This window comes from Glandiceps talaboti, chromosome 18, assembly GCF_964340395.1.
Source record: "Glandiceps talaboti chromosome 18, keGlaTala1.1, whole genome shotgun sequence".
Lineage (NCBI taxonomy): Eukaryota > Metazoa > Hemichordata > Enteropneusta > Spengelidae > Glandiceps > Glandiceps talaboti.
Window position 1 is genome coordinate 476,344 of NC_135566.1, and position 21,803 is coordinate 498,146.

At 37.7% G+C, this 21,803-nt stretch overlaps 1 protein-coding gene across 1 annotated transcript; it reads right to left on the minus strand.

Annotated features, from left to right (window-relative positions):
* Positions 1–1,374: 1,374 nt before the first annotated feature.
* Positions 1,375–21,441, minus strand: LOC144448880 (glutathione hydrolase 1 proenzyme-like). Its single transcript, XM_078139220.1, has 11 exons — positions 21,244–21,441; positions 16,711–16,989; positions 15,812–16,038; positions 15,047–15,239; positions 14,370–14,530; positions 13,241–13,387; positions 12,194–12,330; positions 10,977–11,164; positions 10,108–10,348; positions 8,660–8,773; positions 1,375–2,236 (listed from the first exon to the last, which is right to left on the minus strand). The coding sequence occupies exons 1-11, from the start codon at positions 21,252–21,254 to the stop codon at positions 2,090–2,092; spliced, it is 1,845 nt and encodes a 614-aa protein (XP_077995346.1). The 5' UTR covers positions 21,255–21,441; the 3' UTR covers positions 1,375–2,089.
* Positions 21,442–21,803: the final 362 nt, after the last annotated feature.

A 21,803-nucleotide genomic window follows, 5' to 3' on the forward strand; every position in this document is an offset into this window, starting at 1 on the left:
TCACCCTTGTTACTCCTTATGTTTAGTTACGAAACTAACTACATAACCTAGTACTAATATTGGCCTTTAAAATTATATTTTGGGTTGGTTTGCTTCATTTTTTCAATTATCATTCAATATTTGACGTTAAAATTTGACAAATCCTTAGTGATGTCTGTACCATTACTATCTATTTCTTTCAATTTGTGTTTTCTCAGAATTCCTAAGTCGAGTACCCCACATGTTTACCTATCCGTGGACGAACTGCCCTTTTGATGGACATTAGGGTCAGTTGTCAAATAATGACACATAAGGTAAACTTACCATGATTTTACGGTCTTTGGATTATCTTAAGGCAGTATCGATTCGCCCACACTTCGCTCCGTAAACGGCAGCGGTTGACTCTTTTGTTGTAAGACCCGTCTAATCTTGTCATTCAACGGAGAATACGCTGGAAAGAGGAGTAGCAACTTCACCATCAACCAGAAATTGTCGACTGTATGCAGTTTTGATGTGACAATGCGAAGTGGTAATTCATACGTCACAGCACATGTTTTACCCGATGGGCACAGCAGTGTTGCTATGGGAATGTGAGAACACTTTGTGCGATTGCGGTCTGAACCAGTCATCGGCCAATCACAGCGTCGAATTTCCAACGTTCGTAGATTCCAATCTGAATGAATGTTAATCTCAGTAACATTCCACCTGTCTTCGAATTCGCCCATTGTCTTCTGAAATTATTTACGTACAATGACAACTTTGATCAGTTGACAAGACTGACAACTTTATTACGATGTAGCTGGCAAGACACACGTACACAGTTACAGGTATTTAGAACCATCTGCAAAGCAGGCTCCAAGCTACTAAATTAACTTCATCGTGAACCCCGCTACATCACCTGTAAGCCCTACTGACCGAAGTTGTTTTGATTTTTGTCCACATCTTTTCATTACATTACGTGTCTGTCTATTTATTTCTTACAAATCAATAGTTTACGTCAAATCGGGATGACTGTGACTTACAGTGTAGCATTCAAGTTCACTTTCATTTCACTCCCTGACATGACAGGAAGGAGTCTGTATGTCTCCCAAAATAGAAAATGTACTTTTTCCATCAATATCAAGAGCATGGTACCACATTTATTTTGCCATGACATTTCTCTCTCGCTCTCTCTCTCTCTCTCTCTCTCTCTCTCTCTCTCTCTCTCTCTCTCTCTCTCTCTCTCTCTCTCTCTCTCTCTCTCTCTCTCTCTCTCTCTCTCTCTCTCTCTCTCTCTCTCTCTCTCTCTCTCTCTCTCTCTCTCTCTCTCTCTCTCTCTCTCTCTCCACTGTTTGCATTATATATTTTGTATGGATTCATCTATTAATATAGAGTAATTATAAAGCATAGCTTTTTTATTGGGATGTGGTTTACAGTGAATAGATATTTGAATCTTATACATTTGTGAATAAACCTAGAACGACTTAGTAAATATACTGTATTCAACAAGCATACACCAACAAAATGTGTATTCGTTTGTATATGTCATTGTCGTACTGTTACGTTTCTTTACTTGTTGTGGTTGTGCTCGTTCCATTTTTGCATTTCTTTAGATTAGTTATTTAATTTCATGGTGACAAATAAGCCTATGGACTGGGTCATGTATTAATATTCTGTTCTTTTTTTTCTTTTTATTAATAATTTGTTAATGTATATTGACATGCCACTATAATAAACAACTCTTATTATCAAACCCATTTACCAAAAATACCCCTTTGATTCTTGTGCATTAAGTTCAACATTATCGTCAATTATTGTGGTGTTTTATTCTTGGTAATAATTTGGTTTTGAATAAATGCATACACTGATTGGAAATCCAGTTTGAAGGTAAACTTGACTGATCGATTCGCCGTTGTAGGCGCTCTTGTCTGAAGTTGTCATAAAAAAATGTCGAATACGTCAGTCTGGTAAAAATCGTGATCGCGATCGTGAGGAAGTAAATTATCCATGTGTCCGCAAAGTATTTCTAAGATACTGATGTTTTAGTATACAAATATTATGAAGAATTTTTGCACAACTGATTACAATGAATTCCAAATGTGATATTTGCTGTGTCGTACCATTAAATCTTCTAAAATCCAGCAGGGAACCCTCCACCCTTTCTATCGTCTGAGTAAGCTTCCAGTCCATCCTTGGTTCGTCGGATCCCGTTTGACACTGCTATCTTACTAACAACGTTTGTTTTATGACCAAAGCCTTCCAGTCCATTTATTATTTCCTGAAATAATTCAACGTATTTTCTCAGTAACTTTCATTTTTAAAATGCACGTAATTTGAAGGTCCACGTTCTGTTTGTACTCAAATCACTGTAGATTTAAAGAGTTTGAATTCTACAATCGTTTTTTGTTGTTTTTAGTAATAAGTAAAGTCACGACTGAACAATAAACGATGGACACTGTGTGTGACAGCCACTAAATATTTTGTTTGACAGCTTCAAATGCAAGGATTCAAATGGTTCAAATACATAGTGGAAGAAAAAGAAAGAAAATTTATACGTACCCATAGTCAACACGACACGGTGTGGAATTAATTGATACTACTCACCCCATTAATACCAGACTCATAGTCAACACGGTGTGGTGAGGAATTAGTTGATACTACTCACCTCATCAATGCCAGACTCATAGTCAACACAGTGTGGAATTAGTTGATACTACTCACCTCATCAATGCCAGACTCATAGTCAACACGCTGTGGAATTATATTGATACTACTCACCCCATTAATGCCAGACTCATAGTCAACACGGTGTGGTGAGGAATTAATTGATACTACTCACCCCATTAATACCAGACTCATAGTCAACACGGTGTGGAATTAGTTGATACTACTCACCTCATTAATGCCAGACTCATAGTCAACACGCTGTGGAATTATATTGATACTACTCACCCCATTAATACCAGACTCATAGTCAACACGGTGTGGTGAGGAATTAATTGATACTACTCACCCCATTAATACCAGACTCATAGTCAACACGGTGTGGAATTAGTTGATACTACTCACCTCATCAATGCCAGACTCATAGTCAACACGCTGTGGAATTATATTGATACTACTCACCCCATTAATGCCAGACTCATAGTCAACACGGTGTGGAATTAGTTGATACTACTCACCTCATCAATGCCAGACTCATAGTCAACATGGTGTGGAATTAGTTGATACTACTCACCCCATCAATGCCAGACTCATAGTCAACACGGTGTGGAATTAGTTGATACTACTCACCTCATTAATGCCAGACTCATAGTCAACACGGTGTGGAATTAATTGATACTACTCACCCCATCAATGCCAGACTCATAGTCAACACGGTGTGGAATTAGTTGATACTACTCACCTCATCAATGCCAGACTCATAGTCAACACGGTGTGGTGTGGAATTATATTGATACTACTCACCTCATCAATGCCAGACTCATAGTCAACACGGTGTGGAATTAGTTGATACTACTCACCTCATCAATGCCAGACTCATAGTCAACACGGTGTGGAATTAGTTGATACTACTCACCTCATCAATGCCAGACTCATAGTCAACACGGTGTGGAATTATATTGATACTACTCACCTCATCAATGCCAGACTCATAGTTAACACGGTGTGGAATTAGTTGATACTACTCACCTCATCAATGCCAGACTCATAGTCAACACGGTGTGGAATTAGTTGATACTACTCACCTCATCAATGCCAGACTCATAGTCAACACGGTGTGGAATTAGTTGATACTACTCACCTCATCAATGCCAGACTCATAGTCAACACGGTGTGGAATTAGTTGATACTACTCACCTCATCAATGCCAGACTCATAGTCAACACGGTGTGGAATTATATTGATACTACTCACCTCATCAATGCCAGACTCATAGTTAACACGGTGTGGAATTAGTTGATACTACTCACCTCATCAATGCCAGACTCATAGTCAACACGGTGTGGAATTAGTTGATACTACTCACCTCATCAATGCCAGACTCATAGTCAACACGGTGTGGAATTAGTTGATACTACTCACCCCATTAATGCCAGACTCATAGTCAACACGGTGTGGTGTGGAATTAGTTGATACTACTCACCTCATCAATGCCAGACTCATAGTTAACACGGTGTGGAATTAGTTGATATCTACTCACCCCATCAATGCCAGACTCATAGTCAACACGGTGTGGAATTAGTTGATACTACCATAGACCCTACACCAACTGGTGTAGGGTCTATGATACTACTCACCTCATCAATGCCAGACTCATAGTCAACACGGTGTGGAATTATATTGATACTACTCACCTCATCAATGCCAGACTCATAGTCAACACGGTGTGGAATTATATTGATACTACTCACCTCATCAATGCCAGACTCATAGTCAACACGGTGTGGAATTATATTGATACTACTCACCTCATCAATGCCAGACTCATAGTTAACACGGTGTGGAATTAGTTGATACTACTCACCTCATCAATGCCAGACTCATAGTCAACACGGTGTGGAATTAGTTGATACTACTCACCTCATCAATACCAGACTCATAGTCAACACGGTGTGGAATTAGTTGATACTACTCACCTCATCAATACCAGACTCATAGTCAACACGGTGTGGTGTGGAATTAGTTGATACTACTCACCTCATCAATGCCAGACTCATAGTCAACACGGTGTGGAATTAATTGATACTACTCACCCCATCAATGCCAGACTCATAGTCAACACGGTGTGGAATTAGTTGATACTACTCACCTCATCAATGCCAGACTCATAGTCAACACGGTGTGGAATTAGTTGATACTACTCACCTCATTAATGCCAGACTCATAGTCAACACGGTGTGGAATTAGTTGATACTACTCACCTCATTAATGCCAGACTCATAGTCAACACGGTGTGGAATTAGTTGATACTACTCACCTCATCAATGCCAGACTCATAGTCAACACGGTGTGGAATTAGTTGATACTACTCACCTCATCAATGCCAGACTCATAGTCAACACGGTGTGGTGTGGAATTAGTTGATACTACTCACCTCATCAATGCCAGACTCATAGTCAACACGGTGTGGAATTAATTGATACTACTCACCCCATCAATGCCAGACTCATAGTCAACACGGTGTGGTGTGGAATTAGTTGATACTACTCACCTCATCAATGCCAGACTCATAGTCAACACGGTGTGGAATTAATTGATACTACTCACCTCATCAATGCCAGACTCATAGTCAACACGGTGTGGAATTAATTGATACTACTCACCTCATCAATGCCAGACTCATAGTCAACACGGTGTGGAATTAATTGATACTACTCACCCCATCAATGCCAGACTCATAGTCAACACGGTGTGGTGTGGAATTAGTTGATACTACTCACCTCATCAATGCCAGACTCATAGTCAACACGGTGTGGAATTAGTTGATACTACTCACCTCATCAATGCCAGACTCATAGTCAACACGCTGTGGAATTAGTTGATACTACTCACCTCATCAATGCCAGACTCATAGTCAACACGGTGTGGAATTAATTGATACTACTCACCCCATCAATGCCAGACTCATAGTCAACACGGTGTGGTGTGGAATTAGTTGATACTACTCACCTCATCAATGCCAGACTCATAGTCAACACGGTGTGGAATTAATTGATACTACTCACCTCATCAATGCCAGACTCATAGTCAACACGGTGTGGAATTAATTGATACTACTCACCTCATCAATGCCAGACTCATAGTCAACACGGTGTGGAATTAATTGATACTACTCACCTCATCAATGCCAGACTCATAGTCAACACGGTGTGGTGTGGAATTAGTTGATACTACTCACCCCATCAATGCCAGACTCATAGTCAACACGGTGTGGAATTAGTTGATACTACTCACCTCATCAATGCCAGACTCATAGTTAACATGGTGTGGAATTAATTGATACTACTCACCCCATTAATACCAGACTCATAGTCAACACGGTGTGGTGTGGAATTAGTTGATACTACTCACCTCATCAATGCCAGACTCATAGTCAACACGGTGTGGTGTGGAATTAATTGACACTACTCACCTCATCAATGCCAGACTCATAGTCAACACGCTGTGGAATTAGTTGATACTACTCACCCCATCAATGCCAGACTCATAGTCAACACGGTGTGGTGTGGAATTAGTTGATACTACTCACCTCATCAATGCCAGACTCATAGTCAACACGGTGTGGTGTGGAATTAGTTGATACTACTCACCCCATCAATGCCAGACTCATAGTCAACACGGTGTGGTGTGGAATTAGTTGATACTACTCACCTCATCAATGCCAGACTCATAGTCAACACGCTGTGGAATTAGTTGATACTACTCACCCCATCAATGCCAGACTCATAGTCAACACGGTGTGGTGTGGAATTAGTTGATACTACTCACCTCATCAATGCCAGACTCATAGTCAACACGCTGTGGAATTAGTTGATACTACTCACCTCATTAATGCCAGACTCATAGTCAACACGGTGTGGTGTGGAATTAGTTGATACTACTCACCTCATCAATGCCAGACTCATAGTCAACACGGTGTGGAATTAATTGATACTACTCACCTCATCAATGCCAGACTCATAGTCAACACGGTGTGGAATTAATTGATACTACTCACCCCATTAATACCAGACTCATAGTCAACACGGTGTGGAATTAATTGATACTACTCACCTCATCAATGCCAGACTCATAGTCAACACGGTGTGGAATTAATTGATACTACTCACCTCATCAATGCCAGACTCATAGTCAACACGGTGTGGAATTAATTGATACTACTCACCTCATCAATGCCAGACTCATAGTCAACACGGTGTGGAATTAATTGATACTACTCACCCCATCAATGCCAGACTCATAGTCAACACGGTGTGGAATTAATTGATACTACTCACCCCATTAATACCAGACTCATAGTCAACACGGTGTGGTGTGGAATTAGTTGATACTACTCACCTCATCAATGCCAGACTCATAGTCAACACGGTGTGGAATTAATTGATACTACTCACCTCATCAATGCCAGACTCATAGTTAACATGGTGTGGAATTAATTGATACTACTCACCTCATCAATGCCAGACGCATAGTCAACACGCTGTGGAATTAGTTGATACTACTCACCTCATCAATGCCAGACTCATAGTCAACACGGTGTGGAATTAGTTGATACTACTCACCTCATCAATGCCAGACTCATAGTCAACACGGTGTGGAATTAGTTGATACTACTCACCTCATCAATACCAGACTCATAGTCAACACGGTGTGGAATTAATTGATACTACTCACCTCATCAATACCAGACTCATAGTCAACACGGTGTGGAATTAGTTGATACTACTCACCTCATCAATGCCAGACTCATAGTCAACACGGTGTGGAATTAGTTGATACTACTCACCCCATCAATGCCAGACTCATAGTTAACACGGTGTGGAATTAGTTGATACTACTCACCCCATTAATACCAGACTCATAGTCAACACGGTGTGGAATTAGTTGATACTACTCACCCCATCAATGCCAGACTCATAGTCAACACGGTGTGGAATTAGTTGATACTACTCACCCCATCAATGCCAGACTCATAGTTAACACGGTGTGGAATTAGTTGATACTACTCACCCCATTAATACCAGACTCATAGTCAACACGGTGTGGAATTAGTTGATACTACTCACCCCATCAATGCCAGACTCATAGTCAACACGGTGTGGAATTAGTTGATACTACTCACCTCATCAATGCCAGACTCATAGTTAACATGGTGTGGAATTAATTGATACTACTCACCTCATCAATGCCAGACTCATAGTTAACACGGTGTGGTGTGGAATTAGTTGATACTACTCACCTCATCAATGCCAGACTCATAGTTAACATGGTGTGGAATTAATTGATACTACTCACCTCATCAATGCCAGACTCATAGTCAACACGGTGTGGTGTGGAATTAGTTGATACTACTCACCTCATCAATGCCAGACTCATAGTTAACACGGTGTGGAATTAATTGATACTACTCACCCCATCAATGCCAGACTCATAGTCAACACAGTGTGGAATTAATTGATACTACTCACCCCATCAATGCCAGACTCATAGTCAACACGGTGTGGAATTAGTTGATACTACTCACCTCATCAATGCCAGACTCATAGTCAACACGGTGTGGAATTAGTTGATACTACTCACCTCATCAATGCCAGACTCATAGTCAACACGGTGTGGAATTAATTGATACTACTCACCCCATCAATGCCAGACTCATAGTCAACACGGTGTGGAATTAATTGATACTACTCACCTCATCAATGCCAGACTCATAGTCAACACGGTGTGGAATTAGTTGATACTACTCACCCCATTAATACCAGACTCATAGTCAACACGGTGTGGAATTAGTTGATACTACTCACCTCATCAATGCCAGACTCATAGTCAACACGGTGTGGAATTAATTGATACTACTCACCTCATCAATGCCAGACTCATAGTTAACATGGTGTGGAATTAATTGATACTACTCACCTCATCAATGCCAGACTCATAGTCAACACGGTGTGGTGTGGAATTAGTTGATACTACTCACCTCATCAATGCCAGACTCATAGTCAACACGCTGTGGAATTAGTTGATGGTGAAATCGAGGTTTGCTCACTGCATCTTTGATATCATCTCCAAACCACAATGTCCTAGCTGTTACCTATTGAAAACAAAATGAATTGGTTTTAAGGTTTAGATAGATAGCAAATCAAGGGAATTTCAATGTAAGATTCGACACAACATTCTATACACCTATCAACAATATCAACACCGTAGGCTTTACAAAACAAATATGTCTGCAGTTTTCTTTTGAAACAATCAATAGTTGGTGCAAGTTTAATGTCAGTTGGCAGTGTATTCCAAAGCTTTGGAGCAGCATAAGCGAAAGAACGTCCACCGTAGTTGATTTGCTTGTAACTTGTTGTCGTAAGAAGGTTTTTGTCCTTTGAGCGTAAGGTGCGAGCTGGTATGTATACTTGTATAAGGTCGGAAATGTACTCCGGTGTAAGACCATGAATTGCCTTGTAAGTCAGGAGTAAGATCTTGTAGTCGATTCTAGAACGAACTGGTAACCAATGGAGTTTGATGAGAGTAGGAGTTATGTGTTCATAAAGATATTGTAAATGTTGCAGGAGGATCACTTTGGATCTCTTCAACACCCAACTTTGCATGATTTGGGGTAATCCAAGGGAATAAGTCATTTTACATTTTCTTTGTTTAGTAGTGCGTATTCCAATCTTTCGCATGTCTTGTTTTAGTTCTTAAGACATTGCATGAAACCGAATTGTATCTTGCAAGAATAAATGACAAGCTGGACATCCATCTCAGAAAGTGGACTTGCCGAATTTACTTGGTCAAATCTCTTTGTTTGTATGTGTGTATTCGGTAAACTCTTTTTCTTTTGTTGTGTTACCATTCTATATAAAGCAATAAACAAACATATATTTTTGAAGTCATTCAAATCTATCACTACATATTGCCATATGAAACCTTGTTGCTAGTGCTTTTGAAATAATAAAGTCATTTCGTTTTTTTATCCCGGAAATCAGCATTCTTTACTTTCCTATACAGTTTACAACAGTATTCATGGTGAATCCTAAAATGACTGAATTTTGATAATTATAATTTTGACCTCTACTTAAAAAAAAATATGTACGTTGATCTCTTGTTTTTTTTCTTTGAAAACGGGCTTGGGTTTTCTTGAAGAACGTAATTATAGCAAAAGTTTGACATTTTAATTTCTAAGGTGCATATTTCGTTAATCAAATACACTTAGCGCGCTCGCTCTCTCTCTCTCTCTCTCTCTCTCTCTCTCTCTCTCTCTCTCTCTCTCTCTCTCTCTCTCTCTCTCTCTCTCTCTCTCTCTCTCTCTCTCTCTCTAATTGACTGTGACGTTTTGAAAATGGAATTTATATAAGACCAGATAGACAACTGGATGATAACAATTATGCATGAACATCACCCCCAATCCAACAATGTATTTTTGTCACATACCAGTGAACTTGTTGTAGTTATTTTAGTTCCACCAGACGATCCTACCACTAACTGGACATCCCCGTCTTCATCAACCACAATGGTCGGGGCCATAGATGACATTGGTCGCTTTCCTGGTTCGATGAAGTTGGACTCCGAGGGCGGCACACCCCAATAGTTTGAAATATTTGGAGAGGAAAAGTCGTCCATCTCGTTGTTGAAGATAATGCCCGTTCTTAGTCCCCTCACCTTTGACCCAAAGCTGTAAGAAAATGAGAGAGAGAGAGAGAGAGAGAGAGAGAGAGAGAGAGAGAGAGAGAGAGAGAGAGAGAGAGAGAGAGAGAGAGAGAGAGAGAGAGAGAGAGAGAGAGAGAGAGAGAGAGAGAGAGAGAGAGTTCATAGTTACTTGGTTAGTTAGTGGAGAACAGTACACAATGCAATATTGGAAGCAAAGCATAAAATATAAGGTAAAATTGATTACTTGATCGATTGAATTATTAAGTTTTGTGGTTAAACATAGCTTATGTTTCGTGTGATATTGATTAATTGACATTGATTTTTGTGGTGATATAAAACTACACCCCTAATTTCATAATTACCAGGCCGTTTGGTTACCCCACAATTTGCTTTATCACTTAACTTATTAATAAAACCAAACAAACACTCAGTGATGTGCAAACTGGTATAAAAGAGAGTATATGTCATTCAAAAATCAATAAATCATTCAATCTAATAATCAATCAATCAATCAATGAAATCAGTCGATTGATCGATCAATCAATTACATGCCTGCTTTTCAACTGTAGTTTATATTGAGACCATGCATCGTATGCGTGCTGTTGCCAGAGACTATTAAAGATTATTTGGAATTGACGATAAACATTACATACTGTAAATTTGTCGTGGAAGTAACAGAAACCGCATTTCCGTATTGGTCTACAGCACTAATATGAGATGTTCCTGCGTCCTCTTCGAGAGAAAAACTTGGACCATAGTAGGTGTAATTGTGAGTTCGGTCATCGTCGATTTTCATTCGGAGACTCTCGGCATATTCAGATGACGTCATATTATATAACAGCTGAAAAGAAATCACGTCAGCTCAGTGAGAGAGATAGACAGACAAACAGACAGACAGACAGACAGACAGACAGACAGACAGTCAGTCAGTCAGTCAGTCAGTCAGTCAGACAGACAGACAGACAGACAGACAGACAGACAGACAGACAGACAGACATGGTATAAACACAAATCAAGCCAAACGTTTTCTAAATATTCTTACTAGATTTCACCCCGTTAATATAGGACATTATCAGATATGAGAAGGCTCTCATATCAAGATATGAGAGCCTTCAGTAATTACAAGTGGAGAGGACCAGGGGAAATCAGGCCACGGCTGTTGCATTAAACGCGACCCTTCCCTGATTCCGTCATGCTAAAAAGTGACCCTCCCTCAATTTCCGTTCTCCAAAATGTGACCCTCCCATTAAAATATTTTTAAAAAATTATTTAAATGCTGTCAAACATGATGCTGAACAATATATATATATATACATATATATATATATATATATATATATATATATATATATATATATATATATATATATATATATATATATATAGATAGATAGATAGATAGATAGATAGATAGATAGATAGATAGATAGATAGATAGATAGATAGATAGATAGATAGATAGATAGATAGATAGATAGATAGATGTTTTGAGCACCACATATACATAGCTAAAATAACAATGTTAAGCACAATGTTAACAAACAAAATAATACTACTTTTTGTGGAGTCACTAAGTGTGCACCTACCACTATATTGGCTATATTGCATGGAGTTTGCACACAACTGTGCATAGATGCCAAAACCACAAAATAATGCTAAGCTAGACAATGCAGTTAGTCGAAGGAAAATGTGACCCGCCCTGAGCCCATTGTCTAAAATATGGCCCTCTCCTTAGAACCGATTTCTATAAAAAGTGGACCCCCCCCATTCCCAAGCCCCTTGTAATTATTGAAGGCGCCATAAGTATATTTTTGTCAAACTTGATGTTGAATGGACTGAAAATGTAGGATTAATTATCTTAACAACTTACTTCTTCAATGTCTACATAGTCTTGATCACCAAGCAAAGATCTCTTAGCATACGCGAACTTGAAGGCCTCCACTATTCGATGATATGTTACGATGTTCATGTTGTTATTTTCAATACTTTCTTCATCAAAGTTGTAACCTACAATATTAAGCAAATTAGGGATAGACAGGTTGGAACTGACGTTCTATATCATGAAAATTGTTGATAAATTGTAACCTATCTTCTATAATATGGGGATTGTGTAGTATTAAAGGGAATGTTCTCTGACATTTAAATGTTGATTTTACATCATCACATATGATGATGATGATGATGATGATGATGATGATGATGATGATGATGATGATGATGATGATGATGATGATGATGATTTAAATTTCTGCTTAGAAACGAAGTTTTGTTTGAGCATCATTAGTTACTGGCTAGGTTTTCGTAGCATGTGACCCCAAAGACGTCCCTAGTTACTGACTAGGTTTTTGTAGAGTCGCACCCAAGCCATATATCTAGCTAGTGGCTGACTAGGTTCTTGTAGAGTGGGACTTCGAGTCGCCCCTTGTTACTGGCTTGGTTTGCGTAGTGTGGGACCCCGAGGCATCTCAAGTTACTGGCTAGTAGGGTGAGACCGGAGGTGTGTATGGTTGTATAAATGGGACAACTTCTTTTAAGACCTAATGTTCACATTTTTAATGATTACGTTTGATACAGTTATGTCGGTGAAAAAGAACAGAATTGGGGACTACATTTTAGCGAACTATTTTCCAAGTCCACATTGTTACAACTACAAGTATGCAAGATTTAAAACCAATTATCTCTAAATCTTCATCTTCAGAGGGTTTGCCAATACGTACACTTCAAAATAGAAATATCAGAAATGCCATGGTGTAAAAACAACAGGTATTGCCGTTTACATTTGTATGGTATAAAGGAGATGTTCATTGTCAAAATGATCTCAAAAAAATGTGTATGTGTTAACCGTACATAATCACCCACTTTTATTATGAATATCATGACAATTAAGGTGTAAAATACGAGTGAAATGATAACTAACCTTTGAGAATATTTAATATCAACGAAATAACAGCGCCGCTGGAGGGAGGTGGTGGGGAGTAGACCGTATAACCATCAAACTTGATCTTCAATGGCTCTTTAAGTTTAGCCCGATAATTTCTCATATCATCCTTGGTGATAATGCCATCTAAATCAATACCGAAATACAATTTTAAATAACACTAGCGGTGTTAACGTTGAAGCACAACTTACTAAAATGTGTTATTATTCACTATACCATCAGTGTCAACAATATCTCTGATAGTATGATAACATTCATGATGGGTTTTAGGTATTTCTTTGGTACCGGAAGGTTATGTTGTGCTTTTGTCTCTGTGTGAACATATGAAAGCTGAAAAACCATTGCTTCAATTCTTCTACTTGTACTTCTACTTCCACACTAATGATCGCTTGAAGCGTGAAACTCTGAGTAATAACTTGTTACATGTACATCACCCTTACTCATTTGAATTAAGTATATTATATATATATATATATATATATATATATATATATATATATATATATATATATATATATATATGTGTGTGTGTGTGTGTGTGTGTGTGTGTGTGTGTGTGTGTGTGTGTGTGTGTGCGTGGGTGGGTGTGATAAAAAAGTACAAATGAAGTACAAATGTCCTATAAAGTATGTTTATGTAGCTTATAATCCACAAAAAAATACAAAGTACCCAGCTGGTTTGTTGTATGGCAAACTTTTTGAGATGATAGAGAGATAAATGTTTGCTATTTGACTTTAAAATGTGGTTATGGTCAAAGGTCAATATCTGATTATAAACTTGCCATTGATAATGTGAAGTAGAGGATAGTATGGTGTCCGTATGTAGAAATCCTTGCGTGATAAGAGGCAAAATGTGATATTTTTATCATAAATATGGCCAGATTTTGCCACAAATATTAAGGTTGCGTAAAGTGGAATGCATATGTCCCAGTACGTGTCCTCACAAGTACATGACCTTTGTGTCAAATTTGTTGAAAAGGCTGACACACGTCAGAGAAATGAACTTGCAAGGACAGACAGACGGACAGACAGACAGACAGACAGCATGCAATATAATAGACCCTTCATGTTAATGACATTTAATCATTTGAATATAACCATTCTGTTACCATGGTCCTGTATATCAGCCACAATATCATCTGCCAGTCTACCAGTGTAGAAAACCTCGGGTCCTCCATTAGCTATCTCACGGTAGGTTTGTGCTAGTTTATGCTGATACATGATATCACCCTCTAGTTTTAGAGTGCCGTTTTCATGCAGGAAAATTTCACTGGTAGACATTATTAGAACGAAAAGAACGTTACAACATATTGTAAGTTTTATCACCACTTTCATTGTAAAATGTTATTATTCGATCGATCGATGTTACTGAGTAAAAATTGAATACATATTACTCTCTTTAAACACCACATACACCCTTGCTCAGTTCAGACTCTGATCACTTTTTTCAGTTGTCTGAGTTTTAACCAAATTTAATCCCAGGAGCAGTCGTTTACCAAGTACATTTGCAAAATGTCTTGACGCTTTGCCACAATAGGTTCCCAAACCTATGAAGTATTATCATGAGGTGTGTGACTGCCAGAGAATATGTTGTGTATATATATCTCTTGAACGGTATTGAAGACAATATATTACATGGCTTTCAACAGTGTGTATGGTTTTTTAAATTTTTAGCTGCTAAATGGCCTCCTACAGGCAACTCATTTACCTTGGCTGAATGAAGAAAAATATTGGAGAATAATATGTAATCATCAAATGAAATTATAAGTAAGTTTGATAGGTGTACCTCAAACCTTCCATTTCGCGTATTTCTTTTTGTTTGAATTGTATAGCATTTGCAAGTGCAGGTCCAACTGTAAAGCCACGTTCAGCTAATTTGATAGCCGGTTCGAAGAGATCTTTCCAAGGTAGTTGACCATGTCTAGTATGGGCCTTCCAGAAACCGTCGATTTCTCCAGGAACACCAACTGAAAAACCGCCTGTAAATATCGTCCAACACATAATGAGATAACACACATGGAACACAAATGACTGAACTAAAATAATGTGATTCTACATTATTATTGTGTATACATGTTATTAAAACTTATTGCCAAAATAATATTTCCCCAAAATAATCCCCAAATATATATATAGATTTTGGTACACATACAAAACTTGCTAGGTAGACTGTAAAATACATTGTACAATCTTTGGTGACGCTCCAATAGGCTATATGATAACGTAAACTATATGAGCGCCACCTACGACACCATATTACTGTCGATCATTTTATTTTTATTTTATTTTATTTTTATCACCTTATTTTATTTTATTTCAAGAGTAAAACTGAAGTAGAACACTTTCGTTCTCTATATGCTACATTCGTTTATGGCATTCATATCAAATGTAAAAGTATATTGTTTCAATTGGTTTATTACAAGCCTAGCACGTGGCCTTTGTAATGTGATCAATTAGCAAATGAAACAGTATACTTTTACACTTGATATGTATGCTATAAACGATTGTAGTACATACAGAAAACGTTTTACTTTTGTGTAAAATGGCTTACCATAAGTGGAAGCATCGGGACGTGGGTCGTCTGTATACATAGTTGCAGTAGCACCAGAGGGGGCTTCTTCTCTAGAATCGACGATTTCCACTTTACCACTTTCTCGGTTGTAAATGGTCATGAAGTGCCCGCCTCCAATACCACTACTATATGAATTGACGATACCACAACAAAGAAGACCTGCTATGGCAGCATCAACTGCATTGCCTCCATCCAGCAAAATATCCCTGAAATTTTAATAAGACCAGGGTCAAATGTTACCACAGGCAGAAAATGGATGTAATTATTATATATTAGTAGTAGTAGTGGTGGTAGTAGTAGTAGTAGTAGTAGTAGTAGTAGTAGTAGTAGTAGTAGTAGTAGTAGTAGTAGTAGTAGTAGTAGTAGTACTGGAGTATTAGTGATACATCCATGGTTGAGGTTGGATAAAACTATGTGCTTTTTACTCTCGACCATGTCAATGTTACAAAGAGAACGACTTACATTACTAGTTAGCTACGTTATATGCCTCTCTCGATTGCCATTGAATTTTATATAACTGTGTTCAATATGACGCGTACTTAAAGCAGAATCGTTTCATAAAATCACCGGATTCTCTGAATGATAGATGAATACACATTACAATACACTCACGGCGCACGGACGCGCGCACACAGACATACATACATACATACATACATACATACATACATACATACATACATACAGACAGACAGACAGACAGACAGACAGACAGACAGACAGACAGACAGACAGACAGACAGACAGCTCAGGCAGGCAGGCAGGCAAACAGACATACATACATACATACATACATACATACATACATACATACATACATACATACGTACGTATCATTCTTGTCTCGTGTATGTTTTAAAGAATTGAATCTTCAATACCTTGCTACTTCTGAGCACACTCCATTATCTACAGCCACGGCTGCAGTTTTGAAGAAATACTTATCACTTTGTTCGGTTGTCAGTTCTTCCTTCTGTTGTTCGGTTGTCAGTTCTGCCTTCTCGGTTACCATGACAGTAGTGGTGATAATTGGCTCAGGGGAGTCACATCGTGAGAAAGAACAGTCATCAAACATAAACACTATGAGAAGGCCAACCCCAATGCCGAACACGAATCCTGATAGTCCTATTGCAATCACGTGACGTTTTGAAACACCTCGACTACAGAGACAAAGGAGATGCAGAAAAACGTATATATTAAAGTCGTGCAATATCACACAAACACAAACACATAAACACACATGCACGCGAAAAGCACATATTATTCATACTACACCTTATATATTTATAATATACATTACATTATGCAATCATATATATACATGTTTTCTAACTTTTTAGCTCGATCTACTATTGTTCATTTTCATTAATATTTTAGTAAGTATGTTAATTAATGTACCATGAATAGCATATAGCTTATACAATATTACATTTAAGTTTCAAACGCATATGCAACATTATGTTTTTGGTAGATTTTGAGAGGAACAACACGTGTACACCTGTCATTCAGTATCTAGGAACATAACCATAACATTGCCGGTCATCAAATATGTTTATGAATAAGTATCATGAATATTATGAACGCCAAAGTTTAATACTCTATAAATTTTGCGCATGGGCTCACAAAAATATCATTAGACTTGCATTAAGTTCTTTGCTATGTATATACATAAATATGCATTGTATACATTGTATTTCTATCATTCATGCGTGATGTCAATAATGACTGTAATATTATATTATTCACTACATATAGTTTGTGACTTGATGTCAATAATGACTGTAATATTATATTATTCACTGCATATAGTTTGTTACGTGATGTCAATAATGACTGTAATATTATATTATTCACTGTATATAGTTTGTGACATGATGTCAATAATGACTGTAATATTATATTATTCACTGTATAGTTTATTTTTACATCAACATTTTTACTATTTGATCTCTACTTAAGTGTTATTTGATACCATGATTTATTATTTAACTTTTATTTTGCCTTTCTATGGCAAATCATGCTCAGTATTTTAACTCTTCTCGGACACTTTACACAAAATTAATTTTGATATATAAGTTTGTTGCAGTTCATGCTGCTTTAACTCTGTGCTAACTATTTTCTTTTTTCATGCATCTCATGAAGTGCATTAATTACACATGCTGTGATAAATCAGTTTATGTTGCATATCATAGTATTATATTGTTTGGTTAGTGAGAAATTTAGCATTAAACATATGTTGGAATATATTGTATAGGCTATATGCTATGACACACTAATTAATTAACATACTTACTAAAACATTAAGCACGTTTACGCTACATAGGATGATTTTATGATCACACGATGGTATTAGGGTAACTAGCCATCGTCAGAGCTATCCATAGACAGGTTACTTGCATGGGTTTTTACACACACAATATTTCATGAACATAATAAAACTCATTTTAGCCATGTTCCAACACTTAGATTTTTCTAGCTTGTCGATAATGTTGTTGTTCAGCATAAAATTCAGAGCATTCACTAAAATGAATTTCTGTTGCAATTAAGTCAAGGTCAAGCCTAACTTTGACTAGACTATAATGCATATAGAGGTATAGCGTTTGTGGTGTCACTTGTGGGCCACCGTATATACGTGTAACACAGATTGACCATTGGACAACACAACAAATAAATGCTAGTATACTTCACTCAATAGAGCAATAATTGTGCAGGACATATGTGCTTAAGTTTGGCTTGAAGCCAGCCAGTCAGCATTTCCACCATTTTGCAGATATTCTACAAAACTGAGAGCTTCGATATCTGAATAGTTTGGTTATAATAGAGATTACAAAATTGAATGTAGTTATTTATATCTGCTTTATCTTATCACTCCAAAGGTGAGTAAGAGTGTACGTCGCCTAGAATCCAGTCCTTTTTGGGGGTGGGGGTGGCGCTCGCTTTGCTCAACCACTGAATTGTCTCTCTCACCAATTCCTGGCGTGTTCTCCAAAATTATATGTACTAATGGATATCTTAACAGGAGACATGTCAGTTGAAAATTTGAATTACAATGCAGAAAGACCCAGACTGCATACAGAAACAAAGCACAAAGATCATTTCTTGACCTTAGTAACTTGAATGTCTTGAAAAACAACATCAAAAGATACAATTTGTAAAGATAATACACAAAATTGCACGACATTGTATTATATCCGCAAAATTGCAGCAAAATAGAAGCCAACTATTTTTGTAGATTCGATTATGATGCTATACTAAATATCACATTTCAAAGGTTTGGTTTGACCCCAGTTTGACCCCAATGCTGAACGTATGACCGGCGCCATAAATTACTTGGTAAATCAGTGAATTTTACTGTATTTCAAAAGTTAATAGTCACTTCAGTTCAATAAGGTCGTAACTGACATAAATTATATGACAAAGATGCGACCTTATTGCATTGACGTGACGAACTATTCAAAGATTTGTGAATTAAGGAGTGTTGGTAGAGAATTGAAGACTGTAGTATGATGACGTAAATTGATGCATGCACGTCCTTGTACCACTTCGGGGACAAGTACAAGCAGGACTACGAATAAAAACACGTTACGTAGAGAAAATATGTCATATGCAAATGCAATATACCCAACCCATAATGCAATGGTCCTGCCAGAGACTACTTAAGCATGTTTCAGTAAGTTGGTAAAAGCTGGTAATACATGCACATATTCGAGACCATGACCCCATAATACTCTATACAAGAGAATTAAAGCTATTGTATGCAAACGCTACCATTTGATATTGAAACAAGAAAACTATTTTTGTAAACATCTAATCAACTAGATGCACTTGATAAGTACTTTTAAACCATGGACTTTGCATATGGTTATTGGCAAATAGAAGTTGCATCTGGAGACAGAGTGCAGACAACCTTTATTACATATAATGGTCTTTTTTTCGAATATAATGTTATACATTGATCTGTGCAATGCACCTAGTACATTTCAATTAATAGAGTCGTTTTTATCGAGGCTACAATTATTTGATATTAGAATTGCATTATACATCACTGGTGAAAATATCGTATTTGGTACCACTTTTTGGTACCAATCACCCTATGGACTAAATGAGAGATATATCTCGTGTACCTTGATGATGTCACACTGTTCTCAAGAACATTTGACGAGCACCTGAACTACCTTCAACAAGTTTTCGAGTGGTTTAGAAAAAAACTGGACTGAAACCTAAACGAAGTAAGCGCCATTTACTCAAGCCGGAAGTTGACTAGTAAGTACACCTTGTAGCAGACAAAAATATCAACCCAAATACGAAGAAGATTGTAGTTAGAACATCTTGTAGCAGACAAAAAGTATCAACACAAATACAAAGAATATTGGAATGGTTAGAAACTATACCCTGGCTTCAAGATGTTTGTCAATTGAAAAGTTATCTTGGTTTAACTTCACTTCGCTGACTAGTTTGAACTCTACCAGGATAGCGGCACCACTGGCACTAACAAGATACGGATTTAAATTGGACAAATGACTGTGCATGCACAGATGCCTTTAACGAGTTAGCATTAAGTTTCAGGACTTATATATTTGGATATTGACACAGCCTGTGGTCTAGCCTGCAAACGACAAGGAAAGAGGCCTAAAGTGTCCTGATAAAATGCCTAGATCCGAGGCTAGATCAACACAACGTCCTTCAATCATGTTGATGTTTAACGACACCTGTAAACTATAGCTGTTCTGGGCGTTTTTTCTTGTACGAACGTCGTCTTCATTTACACGTAAGTGTATGACGTTGCCGCGGTGGTAGATCTAAGGGAAAGTTTATTTGTCATACGTGTAAAATGAGACGAAACCGTTGGCTTATAGCTTGTCTTACACATAACTTTAATACTTGTCTGTGACATAACAAAGAAAACCAGCGGAGGCGAATCGACAAATGCAAATATGGACTGTCCGTGTACACACCACTTAATGCACATCGATAGAAATAATCGATTCAATGGATACAAACAGCATTTATCAATAAATGAAGAAAGTATCGTCACCGGCCATTGCATTCTAATACGAGTATGTGGCTGGTGACGGTGCATGAATTGTCATAAATGCCAAATAACACGAATCTTTTGTTCTAGGACTATCCTGCCTTAAATTGAATATTTAGTCCACATGCGACTGTGTGCCCTGCCAATGACGGCATTGATTCTGCATGATATATATATGTGATGACATTGATCCTGCCAATGACGGCATTGATCCTGCATAATGTATATATATATATATATGATGACATTGATCCTGCCAATGACGGCATTGATCTTGAACATGATGTAAATACAAAGATTTGATGCGGTGGTAGACGAGAATGTTTATGTGTCCAGTGTCGTTTGTGTAAAGTGCGACCATGGTATTTGCCTCTTAACTTACCTTTTAACCATGTTTTGTTCTCCCGTAATTTACCAAACACCGAAATTAATCAAAACCAGCCTCTTTGTTTTATGTTGAAACTTTTCTCAATGTGTCAGCCGACGACGTTGTCAGAACTTGTCTAACGTCCTCGGAATTTTTAAATTGCGTTGTGAACGTCTATCGCCTACTTTCTGTTGTGCGGTAGTCATGTGACGTTGTTCACTACTTTTAAGAATGGCACATTTGACAAGTATAAGGGAGCGATCAGTTTTTACTGCCGGGGGTGGGCCGGTGACTTTTTGTTCATGGTGTACTTAAAAATAGTGACCCCCCTGCAATTCATCCACAAAACAATCCAACCCTCCCCCCTCCCCATCTGTTGACAAGAAACACTCTTTTCGTTTTTGCAAAAGACACTCTATTCTCAAAGCATAATATCGCACACTGCATAGTTAATTTTACATGTTACATTTTCAGTAATTTTAAGTGTAACTGGTAAATTGCTAACCAAAACATATTGCTTCACATGTATAAAGCTCTTTAGATAGGAACCCTATGAGAAGTATGATTGTCTGTTC